Below are 21,069 nucleotides of genomic sequence, written 5' to 3' on the forward strand. Positions count from 1 at the left end.
TGCTGGCTTTGCTGTCAGCTCACCCCGTCTCTGCCCAGCACCGACACCTTCCCCTAAAGCTCCGGCCCTGAGCTGGACCCAGGCAGCCGACCCAGGGAAGAGGAGGCTGCCACCCCCACCCCCTGCTCCCCCTGCCCCTGCCAGTGGTGTTGCTCTTACACCAGCCCCAGGCAGCTGGTGGCCAGCCCAGACACCGTGGGCTTGTTGGGGCCATGTCAGTGTTTGTGGCAGGAGCCGTGGGGCTTGGGGCAGCCTCGTCCCAGGGACCAGCCCCACGGGCAGCAGCCACGGGAGAGCACAACCAGAGCAAGTGGTGACACAGGAAAGGGAGCCGGGAGGTATGTTTTAAATACTTTTATTTCTTAATTTACATAAAGGTATATATTTGGCTTATTTCTCTTTTTTATACTCTGAGATTCACAATCAGTTGCTCTTAAAAAATAAAATAGTCATTTGCTTCTGAAAGAAATCAGAAAACTATTTTATACTCCTCCCTTGTATAACAAGAAAATATACTATTCTACTCCCATACATCACATAGTAAAAGTGATTGTAAGTGCTGGTTTACCAAACAATAAAGCAAACAGAGAAGAAAACAAACAATTAGGACAGAAGGTGCAGAGAGGAACTCTGCTTTCCAGAGTACATCCATTCATCTGGTAGGGTTATGGCACCCTGAGGTTCTCTCTTAGCTAGTCTGTAAAAGGTGAGAGGCTCTTGGGTTCACCCAGATCGTAAGTGGTGGCAGCAGGAGGCAGTGTAGTTACTCGGGCCGGCAGCTTGCTGCTTTTTGGGTAATTTTCTTGCCTCTCTGTGCAGTTCCCGTTACCTCTGTTCCTCTTGCTGTGTACGAGCAGCCTGGCTGCTTCACAGTGGTACACTGGTGCAAATGCACTATTAGCTGCGGAGGGAGTTAACACTTGCTTAAAAAAAAAAAACACAATAAACTGTTCATGAAGTGGAGCAGAAGAAAGCCCTGGTGATTGACTGAGGGGCATCCTGGACTGTCCCTAAGCCCTGCACACCCTTGGACACCCCTGGACACCCCACGCCCTGCACAGGTAGGCACAGACCCTGATGCGTGCAGCAAGGCTGCATCGAACTCTCCGGGTCTCAGGGAACACAGAGAGGGTGGAAGGAGCCTGCACTGCGCCTTGCTGCAGCCCTGCAGGGAGTGAGGTGGGGAGCAAGGGCAGAGCACTGCGGAGGGGCCAGCCACAGCCTGAGGAGCAGGGTAAGGTATGGTGCAGCACCACCAGCCCAAAACCTGAATCCTCTCCCCTCGCTTGGCTCCCTTGCCTGAGATGGATACATGCATGGGAGGGCATGAGGGATGGGGTGCTTGCTCCCTTTTGGTGTAGTATTTTCCCCTATGTTTTCAAATGCGTTCAAGGGCTGCTTTTTGTGCACGCTCATTTTCAGACATTCACATGAAGTCAATTTGTGTGCAGGAAACCAGAGGCTTTGCAGGTGTTTCTGTCCTTACTGCGACCATTTAATTTCATGTGGAAGTTTTGAATTGCGAATGTAACCTTGATGGTCTGAACAACTATTTATTTAAGTGATGGGCTGAAACCTTGCATCGTTGGTTGTGATGGATACTAAAATATGTGTATTCTTTATTAAAAACTAATTATTTTTTCCTATTACCAGCCTTTCTTTATAAAAACAGAGATACTAATTTTCATAAGGGTTGTTATTCAGCTTTGCTATAAGTAGTACGTATCCAGCCTAGACTTCTGTTCTCATTCCAGAAACACTTCCTATGTGTATACCAAAAATGGTTCCACTTGTACACTGCTTTATGAGGTCAACAGCCAAATGGTCCTAACAGCTTCTGGGCCTGACTACATCTATACCTACCTAAAATTGTTACACACAGAGCTATAATGGAAACCAGCACAATCCTGCATGCTAAAGTCCAGAATTCAGCACCAGTACAATATGATATGGTAAGCTGTATTTTAATAATGGGGAGCTTCTGACCTCCACTATAGTACAGAAACAACAGCACTTCATTTCAGCAGCAAGTATCTCAGCTCTGCACGTACAGGAACTGAGGCCCAGGTAGTGACTTTCCCCAAGGGTCTGCAGACCCTTGATCCAAGTGAGCTGGTTTCCCTCTAACAGACAGAGTAACGTTATAGAAGCTCTCACTGAGTAATTCTTCCAGTTTGGAATACAAACATGCAGCTAAAACAAGACACACTCAACAAGAAATCCAACCTTTCAGCTTCTAGCCATTTGAATACGGAGCCATGAATATGTAAAGGGGCAGCAGCCAGATTTTCTGTCCCTTCTCCTGTTCATCTCTCCTGAGCTGTCATTGCTGCTGCTTTGGCTCCCCTCTCTTAGCCTGGAACAGGTGGGAGCAGGGATTCAGGGGTCCCTTGGCATGGAACTGCTGCAGGTAGGACTCACTTCTCACTCCCTTGTTTACTCCCATCCCCTTATCCTTGTTAAAAAGAAAGCCACAGCAATTTCCTTCATATTCACAGAAGATAAAGCTGGCCTCCTGTAACAGTGCAGAGCTTCTCCAACAAGGACTGGGGTTTGTTACAAACAAGGAGAGCCAGTGAAAAACTACAACACATTTAAGTTCCCTTTTCATTATTGACGCCTGAGAATTACTTTTAAGGATAATTTCTAACCTCTGAACTTTTGCATTAATGCTTCATTTTGTTGACAGTAAATGCTACAGCAGAGAGAGCCTATCAGAAAAGCAATTTGGGAAATACAGCAAATCTTCTTTGGTCTCTGAGATGAAATGACTAATTGTTTGGTTGCTTTTTGTTTCTTTTTAGCCAGCTTAACAAAGAATTTCTTAATGGGAATCAGAAATTCATGTGCCTTTAAAGCCAAAAATTTGGCTCCTAGACTACAGCACTGGTATTTCCCCTACAAACATAAATAGTGGCACGAGGTGGGAAATGAAGCATTGTTTTGGATTTGTTTTGCTTTATTATTTCTAGCACCCACTTGCTGTTTTCCAGAGGATGCCCAAGCACTCGAGGAAAATTTCTGGCACTAGTTGCTTAACCAAATCTTAGAGACGTTGTAAAAGTATTTGAGGTGACAGGCTAGCCTCTGCAGAATAGTCCTGTGGAGGCTCGTGAGGAGGAAATGCTCACGTTGTTATAGGAGTCACCCTCAAAACACATCTGCCTGGGCAGAGACTGGCTACGCAGTGAGTGCTGACCAGTTTGCTGGTAACTGGAGTTACTGACTGTATTTACAATAACAGTGTACTGTAGCTCACAGTACATCCAGCAAGTGAATGAGAGGTAAAACCCACCTTTACTAACAGCACCTTCCTATGTCCCTGAACAAACGTACACCAGAATCAGGACAGCCAACTTCCAGGCTTAAATTGGTTCCAGTCCCAGCGTTGCATTTCCTTTGCTGATTTAGTCCTTCTTGCAGCCCAGCCACAGATACTTATGAAACATGAGCACAAGAGCGAGGTGCAGTCACCTTCTCAAGGTGTGCACTAAACTGGAGAGAGTCTAAACTATGGCAAACATCTGAACATTGCAAAGGGAGTGGGGAGCTCATGGAAGAATGCCCTTTCTCTGGAAGCCTGACTTTTTCTCCAGGGTCTGTGCTCTCCCTCCTTCCCCACACTCTTGCAGCATCAAGCTGACATAGCATAAATTTGGCTTGTGCAGGACATAAGACTCTTGGGGAATGGCACTCTGACTGCTTTACAGACACACTCTTCTGCATTTGTTCAGACACTGGCCTTGTATTTTAAAGATCTCAAGTACATCTTTATAAAGATAAATGATTAACTGACACCCCAGTAAGAGCAGGCTGGGAGTGTGCTTGGGGATGGACATGCATTATACCTAACCATCGTTCCAAAGGGAACAGCTACTGTAGAGTATCAGCCACCTGCTTTGAAAATACTGACAAGGGAGAATTAGCACGGACAATGCACATACCGTGATATGCGTGTAAACAAAGCGTGATGTCACTGGCACAGCAGTATTGCACTACCAGGCCCTAGGTAAAGCAATTCAGCCAGCTGGATTTTGGTATTTTTAAAACCTGTGAATCTCCTAGGCAAGGCTGAATTTAGTATATTGAGCAAAATCTGGAGCCCCTAGGTATTTCTGTCAAAAGTTCTGGGCCTTTCTGTAACAACCACCAGCATACCCAGTGCAGTGAAACTCTCTCCTCTGTCCCATTGCTCAGCCTCGGGTGACAGGCAGTCATCCAGCCCCTGGGACTCTTCCTGTGGTGCCCTCCCAGGGCCTGACAGCAGGGCACTGAGATGAGGAGAGTTGTGGACGTATTCATGGCTGGTAGGGTTGCACAGGCAGCTCCAGATCTCAAACGTTTAAATAAAAACTGTTTATCTAAATATATATATTTATATATATGTCTTCAGCAGAGATAAAGCATCTTACGACGTATTTAAATAAAAAATAATAATCTGAATTGAGCCTTCAGTGTTAAAGAAAAGGTGATGTACAGAACAGGTCCCCAAACTAGTGCAGTCTCTGGGTGCGGGAGTGCTGGCAGAACAGCAGCATTCGCTAGGACGGAGGTTGTCCTATAAACGATGTGGACTTCATCGGCTACAACTAAAACCATGTACACAATCTACAGTCACTCACTTGGGTTGTGGGGCCGGTGGAGAGTTGCTTGCGATGCTCAGAGGAACCTGGGAATGTCCTTACGCTCCAGCAGCGTTTGTTCCAGGCTGCCCTGCTCATCTCCTGCTGCCCGGCCCCGCAGGTGGAGCGTTGCGATGGGTTTGGTGCTGGAGAACCCTCCTGGGGCGGCGTGGAGCTGAAGGAGCCGCCGGTTCCAGTATGGAAGGGCTTCGAGCTGGAGATTGTGGTGGTGGAAGGAGGAGTCCACATGTGGTTTCCTTCACTGGCAACTACAAACAAGAGAAAGGCTGGTTAGTGGGCTCGGCGTGAGCGGTGCTTGGTAATGGTGAAGCACAAAGATGCTGTGATCCAGGCAAACTGTCCCAGATTTACACTCCTGCCTGTAGTAATTAAGGGCGTCAGCTGTGTCCTGTTCACCTCGGTGTTACAGGTACAGCTGCTGTGGGTTGCAGTGGCACAGAGGAGAGCAGGGCTGAGTTTTGCTAGGCTGCTTTTAACCCCTACAGTTCATCCAAGAAGAGACCACCTCTCACCTAAAATTGTCATTTTCAAAACTGCTTCCCCTGGAGAGCCCGGTTAGGGGTGGGGGCAGCCCTGCATGCACATCCCCAGCGCGGAGCCCCGCTGCCAGTCCTGCTGCTGACAAAGTGGAGCAGGCGCTGCCTTCAGCCTGATGCTGGTGGTGTGCACTGGCTTTAAAGGGCAGCATCAGCATCTCCCCTGACTGGTGAGATTCCACTTGTGCACGCTGTGGATTATTGAAGCAGCCGGCCGCTTTCCTAGCTTATGTGGAAAGGATAACCAGCTCTCTCGCTGCAGGATTTCCTGTGAGAGGTTCTGTGCCCCATATTGTGCAGGAAATTGTCCCTGACCTTAAAAACCAGTGACTGCTGGGTTATGGAAAAATTCCCTATAAGGATAGCCTGGTTTCTCTCAACTTGTATAAAATGGGACCAAAAGAGAAAAAAAAAAAAAGTACAGTGAAAAAAAAATGTGTGCACAGGACCCAAGCGTTCAGTTCTGTAAGGGAAGTCGCAGCAACACCAACTCACACTTGCTCCCCAATTTTTGAGTCTTTTGTGTTTTTTTAAAAAAACTTTTGTCTAAAAGCTGCTGATAAATGACAGCGTATGGTTACACATCCAGCCCAGAGACTGCAAGGTACAGGCAGGCCTACTTTATCCTCAGCCTCTACCAAAACATCCTCCCCTCCATGGAAATAACACATCTGCTATGCTAGAGATTGTAATAAATCGTTTTCCCCAAAAGGCCCTTCTTATGTGTGCTACCGAGTTCTGATTTTATGATTAGTCTTTCAATGCATTTAATTCATAGAAAAGAAATCTCCTCTTCAAAAAACAAATCTTGCTGTAATTAATTTTGGCTACAGTAAAATGCTGGGAAGTGTTTATCAATTGTTGCAGCTCTGAGCTGCGATGCTGTGACTGCCGGTGAGCGATAAGAACAGCCTGAACACAAGGGAGGAGAGGGAGTGGGAGTGGGAGTGGGAGTGGGAGTGGGAGTGGGGCTGTCCCGCTGGCTCCCTGCCAAGGTCTCAGAGCCATCACCCTTGATTGAGGGTTGCAGTGGGGACAGTCCTAGCAGCAACACGGGCGTTCTCGTGCTGCCACAAAGCATTTTTCAGCAGAAATGTTTGGATTTGGAATCTGCTAGAAATGGCTACGTGACAGTGAGCAGATGTTAGACCAAAAGCAAAGCAGCAGCAAGTTTTGGGAATGCAAGATATATTTGGGCAAAGCCTAAATTCTGGCTTCGGACAATCACACCTCTGGGTGTTCAAGTTGATAGGGGTTGCATGGCCTTACCTGCTCCAAGAGGGGAGCACAAGGCTTCTAGAAATACCTCAGTGCAACAAAGGACACTTCAGTTTTGACCCCTGGTTTTTGTGTTCTTGCTTTGCTCTGATTTGGGTCCAAGGTAGCAAAGGTGCAGATTGTGGCTATCAAAAATTAACCAGTTTCCAAGTGATATGGAAAGAAATGAGTTGGTAGGGGTTTGGAGAGGATGGGTAGCTGAAAGCAGTTGCTGGCTGGGGTCACTCACCGTCTCAGACTTTGACGGAGGCTGGTGGCATCACGAGGTGATTCACCCTGGGGAAGGGAGAACAAGAGCGACATGAGAGAGCTGCAGCTGGCCAAGGAGTAGACTTCTAAAAACATACCAGCCTCTTAAATCCAGGTTCCCACTGCTTAACAGTTTCTAAAGAGATAGCACGTTATACTACAGGGCAGGACAGTTATTAAAGCTGAAACCCTTTCACAGTGGTGTCTGATAGCAGTTCTGACAATTGCTGGAACACGCCAAGTAATATTGCTGACACTAATTGACAAGGACTTGGGAAGGCCCCGGAGGCATTCAGACGTAGCAATTGTTTCCTGAAGCCAGTGACAAGGCTGTGCATACAATGCCTGTTGGATGCTGTCCTTCAGACTTGACAGCATAAATGTAAACAGTCACCACTGATAAAAATTAAATTAAAAAGAAAGCTGCCTTTCAATTTTCAGCTCCTGGAGACCTGCTGCTGTTCCAGACAACTGCTCCCAAGTGATTGATGGGGTCCGGCGAGGACTGCAGCATCGCCAGGGAGAAGCTGTTGCCTCCTGCTACTGAGGGCAGCGAGGGGGCCGGATCCTGTTTGCTGTGTGAGGTACCCAGGGAAAAAAGCAGGTGTAGTTTCACAAGGTTTATCCCGTAGACCTGCTCCTTCTTGTTGCAGTACACACCCTGTGCAATTCAGCCTTCCTCAGCAGCAGCTCTAGGCTGGAGCTGCCACCAGCTCTCCTGCAGCTGCAAATGTCCCCTCCTCTCTGGCTTTTTTAAACACCACTCATGCCTTCCCAGCTTGTGGTTACTGAGGGACAGGAACAATCTCCTTTGATAACGTTAAGCCCAGCAGGGCCCTAATGTGGACTGTAAGAAGGACAAGTCACCCCCGGACTGCAATAAACCTGGGACTTGCTTTCTGTCTTGAGTGGTCACTGACATCAGTGGAACTGCCAGGTTCTGGATAACCAAGCTGGAAAACCCCGACCTCACTTAAGGGTCTGGCTTTAAGGAGCCACGTTTGAGTGCTTTACCCAAATGCACTCTAGCTGTACTTGGCCAAGAGGAGAACAAATGAGTCACAAAGTAGGAGTCTTCTCATACCACTTGGCTGCTAACTTAGAATAACAAACTAAAACTGGTATTGTATACCTGAAAGGATTGCAGCAGGATTTTGCAATCACATGCAAAAGCACCACTTCTGTCTGAATCAGTGAAAAACCTGGGCAGGTTTACAGGCAAGATCACAGAAAGTATCTGCCTGAGCACCTACCAGGTAAGAACTCAGTGAAGCATCATTTTCCTTTGGAAAATGCCGATTCATTAAAACCCATCTGTGGCTCCCCAGACTTCACACCTGGCCTGAGACACCCTTTGATGCTGAACGGGGATGGTGCTGGGTTAAGACCTGTTCCGGGATGAAAATGAACCAGTGGTTAGAGGTCAACTTCCAAGAAATATCTGCAGCAGAAATTGGCCCAGCTCAGCCTAGAGAACATTGCACCAACCTCGCAGGAAGTTTTCTCCAAGACACAAAGAAGCCTCTGTGCCTTTTCTGCATTTGAAGGCTCTGAACTGAGGTGGTTTTAATGCAGGAGCTGCCCTGAGCTTCTTTGTAGAATTACCTTTCTTTGTAGCCCTACTGCACTGGACAGTCTATTGAAAATTTTAACCATGCTTTCATTATCAGAATACATCAGAGAGCTGAAACATTACCTTGTGATGCTACAGGCAGTGCTAGAAGCAGGAAGTAAACCATGCTATTTTATGAAGCTATCGCAGAATACTAAAACTCCAGCTGTTTGACTGCTCAGTAATGTTGTTGGAAACCAATGTCCCTTACCGAGGTACCCCTTCCACATTTTACAAGATACAGAATATACACAGAAGACATTTGTTTTGACACTACACCATCTCTCGTGTAGAGACCCCCCCTGCATTGCTGACAGGTGAGCACACAAGGCTCTGCTTCTTGTATCACGTATGTTTCAGCCTCCTATGGAATAAAAAGTACCCCCCGCATAAGTACTTCTGCTACCTTGAAGTCACGAGAATGACTCGTCCGCTGCATTTTAATGCATTTCTCTCAACTTCTGCTTTATCTCTCTTTTACAGAAGGGAATGGAGGCCGAGGGGGGCTGTTCCTGAAATGCACTGAGAAGATTTCACAGGAAATTAGACCCCACATGACTCTGAGAACCTGCTGGGGACAGAATGGACTTTCAGGAATCACACAGGAAGCTCGTAAGCAGAAGAGAGAACTGAAGTAGTCTCCCAAATTTCAGGGCAGCCTTCATTCTTAAACACTGTGCTGTAGACAATGGTCACTGACTTGTGCACAGCCGGGTTTCAACAAAGCCCAGCTGACGGGTGGCAGCAGGTCAGCTCTGAATTTATTTCTTTAAACAAAAATGCTCATAATAAATTTTAGATTCTCTTAGGTGGTAAAATGTCTTGCATGGGCTTAAGCTAACATGACTCAAGAGCATATAAATCCTCATTTAAGTCCCACTTGTCTTTCTGATAATGATAATCCCACACTGAATAGGTTATCGCTTCCGATTTGTGGATATCTGCTGACTAAACAGTGGTTCCCAAATTGTTCTATTTTCTCTGCATTGTTTTCTCAAGATTGTGAATGTTTTCATTCCTTGAAGAGAGCAGGGTGGGAACCACTCTGTTATTTCCTGAGGGGGAGGAAACTTGCCCAAATTGCCTTTCAAGAACAGAAGCTGTACAACTCTTTTTGATTGTTTTTATGGGCTCCTCTAGCATTTAAAAATGAGACCAACTCCTTCTGACCCCATCATTTCCTCCCCTGTCAAACCCAAATACTTCTCCTAGATGCTATCAAACCATTTCCATGTAATGTGACAGCATCTATAATTCTGAAGCATTTATGTGACTGTCTGTTTAATATTAAACTACATGCTTTGGGGCTGTTAAATATTTATACTGTGTAAAATGCATCTAATTTCACAGCACCTCAGCAGGTGAGAGAATTGCATAAGAAAAAGAAGATGAATTTAAGATAACAGATGAGTCACCAGAACCCCTTACAGGTCAGCTATACACTAGTTTCAGTTTCAGGAACTGTGCAGAGATGGTTCTCCAAGTGCTGGGTCTGTCAGTGTAGCTGCTCACCAGTCCAACAGATGCTGGAGCTTACGGTTTGTAGTGGCAGAGTACAGCTGTACACTGCTGCACAGTTCCTGGCACAATCTGGGCCTTCCAAAGTCTTTGAGAGAGGCTTTGCTGCTCAAATCCAGTCCCTGAATGCTTTGCTCCACCCTGTGCCAGCACGAACAAAACCCAGACCGCCCTTCCTACCTGCAGTTCTGACTGTTCCAGCGATGTGGGGTGAAGCTGTGAGAAGCCACGGGGGGATATATATCCCACTGACTTCCATAAGATACAGCCTACTGAATGTTTGAGCTCTACACCTTTATCATTTCGGTCCATGAGCTTAACCTCAAGCAGGTAACGGGATGTCAAGAAGAACACACTTACAGACCGGTGTGTGGGGCACCATCGTGCATGAGACTCCTAGAGAGAGGCTGTGCTTAAATAAAACTTTTGTGAACGCTACGGACACCCTTTAATGTTCAGTTTCATACATAACCTAAACAACACACGTATTTTAGTATCCTGTAGATTGCCAAAAGGCCTTGCTCTCTTGTTATCTAAACGAGTCAGGCTCCGGCTTCTGTAACAGCGAAGCGTATTAGGAAATAACATCCTAATTTTTACAGCCTGCTGTACTTAACATCACTTAACTTTTACAACCAACAATAAAACGCTTCAGTGGGGTCCTTCTAGCCTGCAAATAACTCATTATTTGACTAACAAGAGCTCATTCAGTAGAGTACTGGGGCTACAGGGGCAGCTACATCACTGTACGTAGCAGCAGCCCTGCCGGTGACTAAGGCTCCTTCCTCCATCTCACAGGAGAGAGTTGTGTGTTCCTGGAGCACCGCGATGAGCTCTAAGTGTCTGGCTGAAGCAGTGCTTCAGGGGGGATACGAACACAGGAGTCACAAATGGCACCCTTCAGCAGAGTCCTCGCTGGCTGAGTTTTCTCAGACAGTGCTGGGGTAAACCTGGGTTCAATGAGCAGCTTTTGAAAGCTGCCTGGGAAGCGCTTACTGGGCAGCAGGGCTGATGTCAGTGGCCTCAGCAGAAAGAAGGGTCAGACCCACTTACAAAAGCTGAACAAACTCAACTGGCAAACACCAGGTCTCGGTGAGGTTGTTGATGAACACTGGGAGCACCCAAGCTCGGGCAGCAGCCATCTGTCCCTCCCGTAAGCACTGCAAGGCCAAGGAGCATTTCCAGAAGGCCTTGTGAACACACTGCAACCAGAAATGTTAGGTGATTAAGTGTTTACATGGACAGACACCCTGAAAGGCAGAGACCTTAAGGTCTTAAATCTGTGAAAAACATGAAATTTCTTTTCCAAATACTGCAGGTAATTAAAGAGTCTCTTTGCATCAGAGCTTTAGAGCCAATGACACACATGCCAGCCGTGTGTCGGTGATGATTAACAGCCCAGCCAGGTGCAGCAATCTGCAAATCCAGCTACTGAAGCTCATCAGTAGCATTCAAATCTAACATTGCTGCCTCAACCTGTGTGAGAAAAATCAAGGCGAAGCATCCTGATTTGCAGCTCCACACCTGTATGACTTTCAGACGTGGCAGTGAATCTTATCAATTGATAAATGAACAGGGGAAGTCGCTTGCACACACCGTTAGCTCACACCATCGTTATCACTGCATTCCTGCAGAGAACTGACTAAATCATTATGGAGCAGGAGAGCTTTGGGCAGCCTTCCTCTTTGGGTTTCTTGATCTTCAGATGCACACAACTTCAGGTCCATCAGGTAAAGTAAAAGCCTAGGGTAGAAGTAGTGTGGTCACTGTGGTCTCTCTGATCCCTAAAAGAGGACAAGTGTAGCTGCAGCTAGAAGAGATCTCTAAAACAAAGGAGCATGAAGTGGGCTTAGGCACAGGCAAAGTTCTCTCCCTGCACAATAACCACCTCCTACTTTACCAGCTGTGGTTCAGAAAGGCAGGGACATTAGGAAGGTACGTTTGACATCGCTCACTTCATCCACCAGCTTGTTACTGCAGGGATCAGTTGCACGACATAAATCCTTGCCGAAGCCAGTTGCCAAAACACGTTAACATTTTCATAAACAAAGGAGGGAAATGGACACAAGTCTGCAGACCACCTCACTCATATTTTCCACCACTGCATACTGTCAGCACCCTCAGAAACACAGCTTGCAGTTGGCCTGCTAGCAAAACAAGCAGGTAGGGAGCAGAGGACCAGGAAACACCTCGTAAAAAGCACAAATTACCCCATTTATTTGTCAGTCATACTCTACACAGACTCTACGGCTTTGTCTCACCAGTATTTCACCACGCAGGGATGTATAGCTGCATTTCACTGGGATTTTGTTATATTTCCCTTGAGGACTCTGAATCACTCAAACTCCATTGAAAGCACCAGGTTTCATCTAGTAACACACAGTGCTAACAGGGCTGCACGTGTGGGTGCTGACTTCGTGCAAAGATTTTTGGCCCTGAAATGAATCAAAGGGTATTCTGCTTGCCCTTGGGATTTTGTTGACTGCAGAACCCAAACCTGCTGCCCTAGCTCCTGCACAGCACTTGTTCAGCTTGGCTCTCCACCACATTTGTGCAGGTAACACACTGGTCCCAACAAGGCACCTCCTTTTTGCCAGACATGTTACCAACAGCACAACCAGCGGGCTGGAGACTCCAGTTCAAGTATGTACCTTGTAAACCCTTTGTTACACAGAGTATTTCATCAAGCAGTGTAGAATAGACAAGCACAAGCCATTACTGTCCTCCAGTAACAAAGGACAGTTGCAATTTTCACCTGCAATAGGAAGGGGCTGGAGTTCCCTGCTCTACAGCAGAGTTCTGCTGTGACACTGAACAAGATGCCTGGTGCATTTCTACCTCCATCTCAGCCCTAAAAGACGGCTGCTTTACATTTAACCTTAGTGCAACCTATTATGTCCTGAGCCAGGTGTAAGAACAGCCAAATTAAGGGTTGCTTCCAGACAGCATGTCCCGTTTTAACTGAACTCGAGCTATTTTGATAGTGAAATCACTAACTTTGTCCAAGACACCCAAGATTAACAACATGCATTACCGCTGAAACTCAGCGCTTTGATTTAAAAGGCTCCTAGCATGCTGCATCTGAAAACAAGGACTGAAGGTGAAGATGCATGGAAGGTGAGCAGTAGTAATACATCAAGCTAGAAAGATCCCAGCGAGTGGTATAGGGACAGGACTGGCACAGCTAAAAATAGTCCATGCACCGACCTTCCTGATGCAGCATGACAGGTTCCTCCAGCCTCCCAGGAAAAGGGTATGCTGGATGACGCTGAGGTCAGTTTGCTAAAGAACACTAAGCATAACACTATTTTTTTTTTTTTAAAAAGAAGCAGAACAGGAGTAGCTTACATTGGAGTAGGAAACCACTGCTTAATTTAGCTCTGCTGGCTGCTTCTGCTCACTCACTTCTACCCAGAGAGGAAGCCTGGGGCTTGTGTAAATCTGAAGCACTCCAAACCAAACTACAACGGGACCTGGTTGCGTGTAGTCCTCCTGGCAGCTGCTGGCATAGAGCTGCCCTTCCCTCTGCAGCCAGAAACGGTGTCAGCCTGCACTGAGCAGCAGCTCTCTTGTGGGTTCAGCCTGATGGGGGCTTCATGCTGGTGGTGACAGGTGCTCTGCCAGCTGCACTAAAGTAATGAATTGGCTTAAATCCCCTTCTCTTCCTGCACATCAGTTGGTTTGGTGAACAGAATATGATGATCGTGTACAGCAAATACATTTTTTTCTCTATTTATTTGGTACAGCCCCTCAAAGCTGCACAGACTCTGTTAGTATTTTCTATCTGCTCATTTAACCCAGGTGCTGAATATATTTCTCCCCAGAGGAATAAACACGGTCAGCTTCTATTTTTCCTCTTCCATAGATCTTATCAGAGGAGAAAAATGGTGTAAAGAAAAAATTAATAACCTTTTCTTCTATTTTTCCAGGCAGCTGCAACAGAACAGATCTGAATAAGAGCAGTTAACAGCACTCATTAGGCACCAAGGTCTTGGATGAAAATGAACTTCAGAGCTAACTCTGCCTTACTGCTCTGTGGTGGTACGCTAATGGTGCTTCCAAAGCTACTGAAGATGCAGGTCTCCGAAGCCCTCAAAACTTTGCGCTTGAGTCTGTCCCTGTGTATACAATGCTGCCAGATAATGATGAACTCAGGGTTAAGGTGGTGGGATTGCCTGTGCCATGGAAAACGTAGATAAAATCGTAACTCTCATGTCCACTGAAATAAAGGAAGAAAGAGGAAATGGAGGGTCTTGCTTTTTTTTTTTTTCTTTCTCATGATTGAATGGGAGGGAGGATAAAATATGACAGGTGTGATCTAATTAAATCTTTAAACAAAAACTCCTGTACAATTTCCTGATGCCAACCAACCAACCAAACATATTTCTTACCCTCCAAAAATAACTGCCTCATGATACAGCTCCTTTTACCAGTCTCTAAGCTACCAGGTATCACAGAATCACTCAGGCTGGAAAAGAGCTCTAAGACCATCCAGTCCAACCTTTAACCTCGTACTGACAAGTCCACCTCTATGGGGAACTGTCCTGCTCTGCTCTGCTGTAACGGTCTGGGCAAGCCCTTTCTGGCATGTGGTTGTGGTCTGGCAGCAACTTGAGGAATGACTAAGCCAGAACACTTCAGACAGGCCTCATGGAAGTACTGGAAGTAATAAGCTAACAGTTTTGTCCCTGTTTTACTAAAAGACGTCACTCAGGCCAAGGCTCCAACCACAATTAAATTACTCTAACACACACACAGAGTCACGACTGGCTGAAAATCTGCCTTGCCAAACACCTCTGGTCCAGGTTCAGAGTGCACAAGTCCACGGACTGCCATTATGCTAAGTGCTAATTAGCCTATTAACACAGTTGCCTTGAATATGAGCATGCAGTTCGCCACCTGAAGAGGTCATCTACTGCTGATAAAAGTCAATACCTTTATAATACGTTCTGTGACTGTGACAGTCTTCAGGAAACAGACTAGCAAAGCAGCATTTTTCATTACTGGTTCTATTTCCCTGTGTCAGAAAGGCTTTCTGGCTTGGAAGACTGCCTTCTGTTCAGTTGCTCCAGTCACCTGCATGAGATTTCATCAGATTTCATACCTGTGCCAGGGCAGCCTTAGCAAAGAAACTGTCTTAGCATGAGTTTAAAATACCTTCCTGTGTGGCAATGTCCTTGCACGCCAAGAACTGTCCTTTGCAGTGACAATGTGCCATATTTCATCGATTGTGAGCATATGGTTTAAGTCCCCTTCCACCTTGTGGGCAAGAGCTTTTAATCCTGTTTTCCAGATGATGAGCATTTTAGGGATAGCATTTACTTCTTGAAGGTCACAGCAGAGTCAGTAACCAAGACAGCAGGACTCAAAGCAGTTCTTGTGATGCTCTTGGAAAAGGAAGCTGTGCCTCCCTCTAACTTCAGCCACATGGAACAATTCCCTTTCTGCTGTAGAACAGCAAACAGCTGGGAATAGTCTAGAATACTGTGGCACAGGAGATTAACCTCAAAAGGACAGTATGTATGGGCAATGGAGGGGCTTGGACAACCACGACGTTCTGCCTGCAGCCTCTGCCACAGCCTGCAGCCAGCAAGAGCTATGCCAGCACCAGCTGGCTCTGTCCTTCTGCCTATACTTAAGCAAAGCTCCTGCTGCCAACAATTAACTTGAACAGCATATTTCAAATGCTGTGAGCATTTTGTGTAAGGACTGAGATTCATCTCAACGTGTCTGTGAACAACCAGACTGACCTTTGACATCTTCTACATAACCTGCAGGAAATCTGCAGGTTGACTAAAGCAAGAGAACAAAACAGTTAATTGTTTGGTATAAGACCATATTTTCCATCTGCATAAACCAGCAGCTCCCAATTGAAGAAAGCAAATCAGCATTTAAAATTCAGCTCGTCCCAAGCCACTACATTCTTGTATCTGCTAGCTCCATTTACAAATTTAGAAACGTAACTAGTAAACAGGGAAAAAACAAACAAAAACCACACACCAGTTCTACAAGTAGGCTTTTTCCACCAATAAAAAAACAAACAAACAAAAAAAACCCCACACTTATATTTTCACCACCTCCCAACTCTTTGGTTCCATATAAACCATCTAATAGTCTAATCCTGTTCCATCTGAAATCTATGCATCTTTTTCATGTCACTCTATGATCTTCAGAACACACTCCACTCCTTGCCTTTCTCCCTTTATCATCACAGAGCCTCTGCATCCTAAGCTGGGCTTTTTGCTGCAAATCGGCATGCCTTCAAAAGGCTAAGGGCATCTTATCTGGGCTAAAAAAAGTATCCTGAGCTTATATTCCTATAGAAAATATTTAACTCATTCTTTTTTTGTAAAGTGAAAAAAGCAAGCAAAGCAATCGTGTTATTCCCCATAAATAGCTGAATATCAGCAGTGGGTGAACTGTTCAAATATTCCTGTATGGGACTTGTGTGATTAAATCCACTAGCTGGCCCTGAAATCCTCAGACTGGCACTGCTTCAATGCAGCACTGAGACAGCTCTCTAAAGTTCATGTTCAGCTTCTCTAAAAAAACACCTTGCAGCACATCTTAAATTATCTCATGAAAGATAAATTCTTTTCAGTAATGCAAATGACCGGAGTGGAATGTGCTGTACATCAATCCAGCCCCCCAGTTATACCTGTGACACTGTTAATGGAGGGGACTCTCCTGTACTGACAACAGCATAAGGTCACTTGATGGGTTCCTTTCTGTCTCTAACCACTGCCACAGAAAAATCAGAGAAAGGAGGCTTGACAGCTCTGTGAGTCCTTCCCCTGCCCCACATAATAGAATCTGCAAAGCAAAAATAAGGTCAGGCACTTTCAAATTGCTGCAATAGGAGAACTGGAAGATCATTTTATATCTAGTTCTAGAAAAGGCTAAAAATAAGCCTGATGTGAGGCAGGAGACAGAGTCTAAAAATGGATTATTCTCATTTTTCCTGTAATGCAATTTTCAGATTTGCCATGTTTAAGACAGCAGAAAAGGTGCAGGGACTAGGAATTGTTCTTTCTGTCTTGCACTATCTAGTCTGTAATAAGTATTTTCTTTGCAGTGTTTTACCCACCACTTTTAAAATTAAATGTTAATTACACTGCTACTCAGCTAGAGTTTCCTCACCTGATCAAATATATATATATATATATTTTTTTTTTCTAATGAAATGTTTGATTTTAGGAAAGAAAAAAACCCTTCTAGAGGTGTTAAAGTAACCTGATTCTTTACCAGTCATGTAAACAAGCAGGTGAACCATTTATGCCTGCAGGTCTCTCTGCAGTGATGGGTGGTAGCTAGTTAAATACCTAAATTCTTTTGTTGTGACCAGCTGCATCAGGGCAGCTATTTATTCCTGTTTGTGTCTGCGCCAGGGATATACGCTGCAGTTGCATCCTGCTGCCTGATCTGCATTGCTGTATCTTTGGCAGAAATACCCAGCATATATCATACAGGATGCAGGGAGAGACTGAACAATTATAAACCTTGGATAGCCATCCAGAGCATCTTGCTGTATGGCTGGATGCGACAGGAAAGAACAGAAAATCTCAAGCCTCCAGGTACAAAATCAGTGATTAAATAAAAAGTGATATAGGAAAAAAAAAAATCATTTGAGGGGTAGATTATCCAACACCTGCACAGGGTGGTGTCTTTCTGGAAAAATCTAGGTGAATTTGGGTTTTCTCTCAGCAACAACTGGAAGTAGACATCGTTGGAGACTGGACCCTGGACTACAGAACCAGCCTGTGCCTGCTGCAGAGCATCTGTGGTCCCACAGGTCGGTGTCTGTGCAGAAACAGAGGAGCGTTGCACAGCAAAGCTCCTGATGCTCCTGACACTCATGCTGACTGCCCAGAAAAAATCATCTTACATGCTAATTACATTACAGTGATTTATATGCCCTGGCATCCAAAAGTGGTCAGAGCTTGTGGAAAGGACTTTTTAAAAAAACTTTTCATAATGAAAAGAGCACATTCTTCCTAATTACTAGTGAAGCCACTGCTCCTACTAAGTACTAATATAGGCATTTCTTCTGCAGCTCTCCAGGGTGAGGCTTTGTTTTTTCAAGTTATCTGCATTACGAGCAAGAAACAAGCCGTAGACCACAATGCAATTCCCAGCAGTGCTGAGCTTTTACTTCCAAGTGAATTACCTGAAGTGCTCCTGACCTCTGGAAGTTGCCTTCTGGCTGATAACTAATTATATTATCTGGCTGATATTCATTAGTTATTACAATAATTATTATAATATTTATATTAGTCATTAACATGTTAATTGTAATAATTATTATAAGTTATTATTGTAACTAATTATTATTATCTGGATGATAATAAGATTTCTGATCTGTTTCTGCAGGGCTCTGTCCTGGCAGGATACTCTCCCCTCTCCTTGTATGTATGCTCTCCCAGAGCATCTCCAAGTACCACTTGGGTGTCATAAATTTTCATTATGCATGTAAGAGAAATATATAACAGAAGGTAGGTATGTTTGGAAAGAAAACATGACTGCTTTAGCCCTCCACCAGAGCACTACAGAACAGGAAAGGACCAACAGGATAGTCGAGTGAAACCACAGCTGTAATTGTAGTGGAGTGGTTTCATAAAGAACTGCTATATTTATGATTACGAGTGCATAAGAGCTCTTACAGAAACTATTCTCTAACCGTTTTGTCTCTCTTAGCACTTTGGAAGGGTGAGGTTAAATTTGTGTTTTAAAAATTGCACCAAAAACGATTGGATTATATTACAGAGTGATGTACTGTATCGTGTTCTCTGCTAGTCCTAAATTGACTGAAAGCCTCTTTAAACTGTCAGACTCCCAAGACAGTATCAAAGTCACTGTAAAAGAATCAGGATTTTTTAGGAAAAGAGTTGCTATATAAAGATTTTTTTCTGAGTGTTTTTGTGAGAGGGGCAACCCCATTGACTGGAATTCCTGTGCTACAAAAGCAGTGCACAACATATGCCAAGAACTGTGGCAATGATAAAAGCAGCATAAGAACACCACGAGGCACTGAAAGCCTGGAAATTCTGTTTTTGAAAGGAAACGTGGTGGAAACTGGAAAAAGCTTTACAGGAAAGTAGCGTTGCTATCCTGATACTGTGTCCTGCCTGGAAGAAGAAATTATCTCAAAGCAAACACCCAGAGACCATCACACAAAGGAACAAACAAACCAAACCAAACCAAAAAAAGAACTCCTTTTCACAGAAGCACTGAAATTAAAGCAGAGAAAGCTTAATTTCCATAGGCAGAGCAGGGCTGCAGAGAGCAGCGTTACACTTCTTTGCTTCCATATTAGTTCATTAGAGGGGTCTGCGACATCTGGCCCACACGCCCTGACCCTACTGGTGATGAATGGATTTAATCTCTGGCATGTGACACTGGCGTTCGTGATTCCTGCAGGTTAATTGATTTCTTTTGGCAAAGCACAGCTCCAAGTCCCGTTGTCTGAGCAGCACGACTGACTGCAGAGAGAAAATAAGGCGTCTTGAAAAAGAAATTCTCCCATACCCAGCAAATAACAGGTAGGATATGAGAGAGGCTTGGCCAGGCAGGCAGTTATCGTTGCCAAAGGTGCGCGATGCCAAGTGCAGATGGCCTGTCAGATAGCTGGGAGATGGACACTGGGTTTGAGTCCAGCACGGAGCTCTAAGCTGCTAATAGCAAAACACTCACTTGTCTTCTCTCACAGGCAGACATGCAGCTAATAACAAATCCTTCTCTGTAAATTCTTCCAAGAAGACCACCAAACCCTGTCAGCAAGAGCAGACGGGACCCAGTTGACAGCACAGACACCACGCACATGGCAGGCAGAGAAGCCTTACTCAGCAGTTGCCAACCTTATTAAAGATACTGCCTTACTGTTCAGCAGTGTGTCAAGCCTGAATTAAGCTGCAGTCTCCAGAAATCTGATGGTAGGATGACAAAGTATTTTTAACATGGGAGTGTGCGTATCCAGAAAGAATGCAGAAGTCATTCGAGAGAGATTGCTTTGTTAGCCATTGTTTATGACAACTGCTCTGCTTCTGGGACAGATTGCAACAGTAGGATCAGTGACTGAGTAATGTAAAATTCAGAAATGAGTGCGAATCGGACCAGGAAAGGGAAGGATGCTGAAAAAGAGAGTACAGCAAAAGCAGGTCTGATGCCTGCGTAACTAAGGTTCTTCACTAAGTGGACCTGTTTGTGACTGGTTTGGGAGCTGGCATGCTTTGGGAGGAACAGAGTACAACCAAATCTGCTCAGGCTAGACAACAACAGACAAAAATAAACACATTTATTCAGGATAAAAGAGAGCTGTAAGTTGTGATCTCTCTACTACTTACTACCCTATCACCAAATTGTGTTTTTGGCTCCCAGCTCCAATAAAAGTCACCCTGAGCACCTAGAAACTTCTGTTCATCTTGCCATGTCCCCAAGGGATCAGCACTGCTTAGACTTGCGTGTACAGCTCATGTCTGGCATTACAGGAACAGAGCCGAAAGGCAGCCAGAGCAGTTCCCATCCTCCTGGCTCCCCGGGCTCTGGAGGCCCTTAGGTACCCATACAGGTTTTCATGTCTTCTCCAGATTCTCTGCTGTACCATTGCCCTCTTCTTTCTCTTAGGAGGTTCTTCCTAACATCTTCACTTACTGCAACTTAAAGCCTTTATAAGCATACATGTATAGTAACAAACCGGGCATACGCCTGTCATGCCACATCCCCAAAGCCACACCAAAGTTCAACTATGCAAGACTTAAGCTTCTTACAAGATACATGATGAGGTCTTGTTTGTCTTGTTTTCTCCAGCATGTTTAAACACTTCATCATAGGTGGAATACATACCTATAGGCACCAGGAGAGGAAAAACCTTATCTTGTATTTGTGTGTGTTAGTAAAAGGAAGGTGGAGCTGCTCTTACAGGGACTCAGGACAGCATTTTGGCACTGCTTTCAAATCTCTTGCATCCATCTGATAAGATGGTGTGAGCCATAGAGTGTCACCCAAACTGTTCACACGCTTGTGTCAATTTCCAAACACCTTTTTTGCCTTGTAGCTGTATCATTTCTAGTGACAGTGACATTCCAGGGCCACTCTCTGCAATGTACAGCAAGGTATGCTCTGCTCTCTTGGTCTGTGCAATTATCACAGGCTGCTAAAATGTCCACATAGTGTTTTTTTGCTTCACGCATCTACATGTGTCACTAAACCGATGCAAACACTTGTGCAGTGAGATCTA

At 45.1% G+C, this 21,069-nt stretch overlaps 1 protein-coding gene across 3 annotated transcripts in view; it reads right to left on the bottom strand.

The window, feature by feature from the left end:
* Positions 1 to 393: 393 nt before the first annotated feature.
* Positions 394 to 21,069, bottom strand: part of LOC116497222 (protein spinster homolog 2) — a 134,773-nt gene continuing 114,097 nt past the window's right edge. The window contains exons 12-13 of one of the 3 annotated variants that reach the window (XM_032200864.1): positions 6,687 to 6,733; positions 394 to 4,891 (exon numbers count right to left, since the gene is read on the bottom strand). In XM_032200864.1, the coding sequence (XP_032056755.1) occupies positions 6,691 to 6,733 (43 nt within the window). In that variant the 3' untranslated portion in view covers positions 394 to 4,891; positions 6,687 to 6,690. The remainder of the gene's footprint in view (positions 4,892 to 6,686; positions 6,734 to 21,069) is intronic. The other 2 variants (XR_004254089.1, XR_004254090.1) reach the window with 2 other exon arrangements.

This window comes from Aythya fuligula, chromosome 20 (genome assembly GCF_009819795.1).
Source record: "Aythya fuligula isolate bAytFul2 chromosome 20, bAytFul2.pri, whole genome shotgun sequence".
NCBI classification, from domain to species: Eukaryota; Metazoa; Chordata; class Aves; order Anseriformes; family Anatidae; genus Aythya; species Aythya fuligula.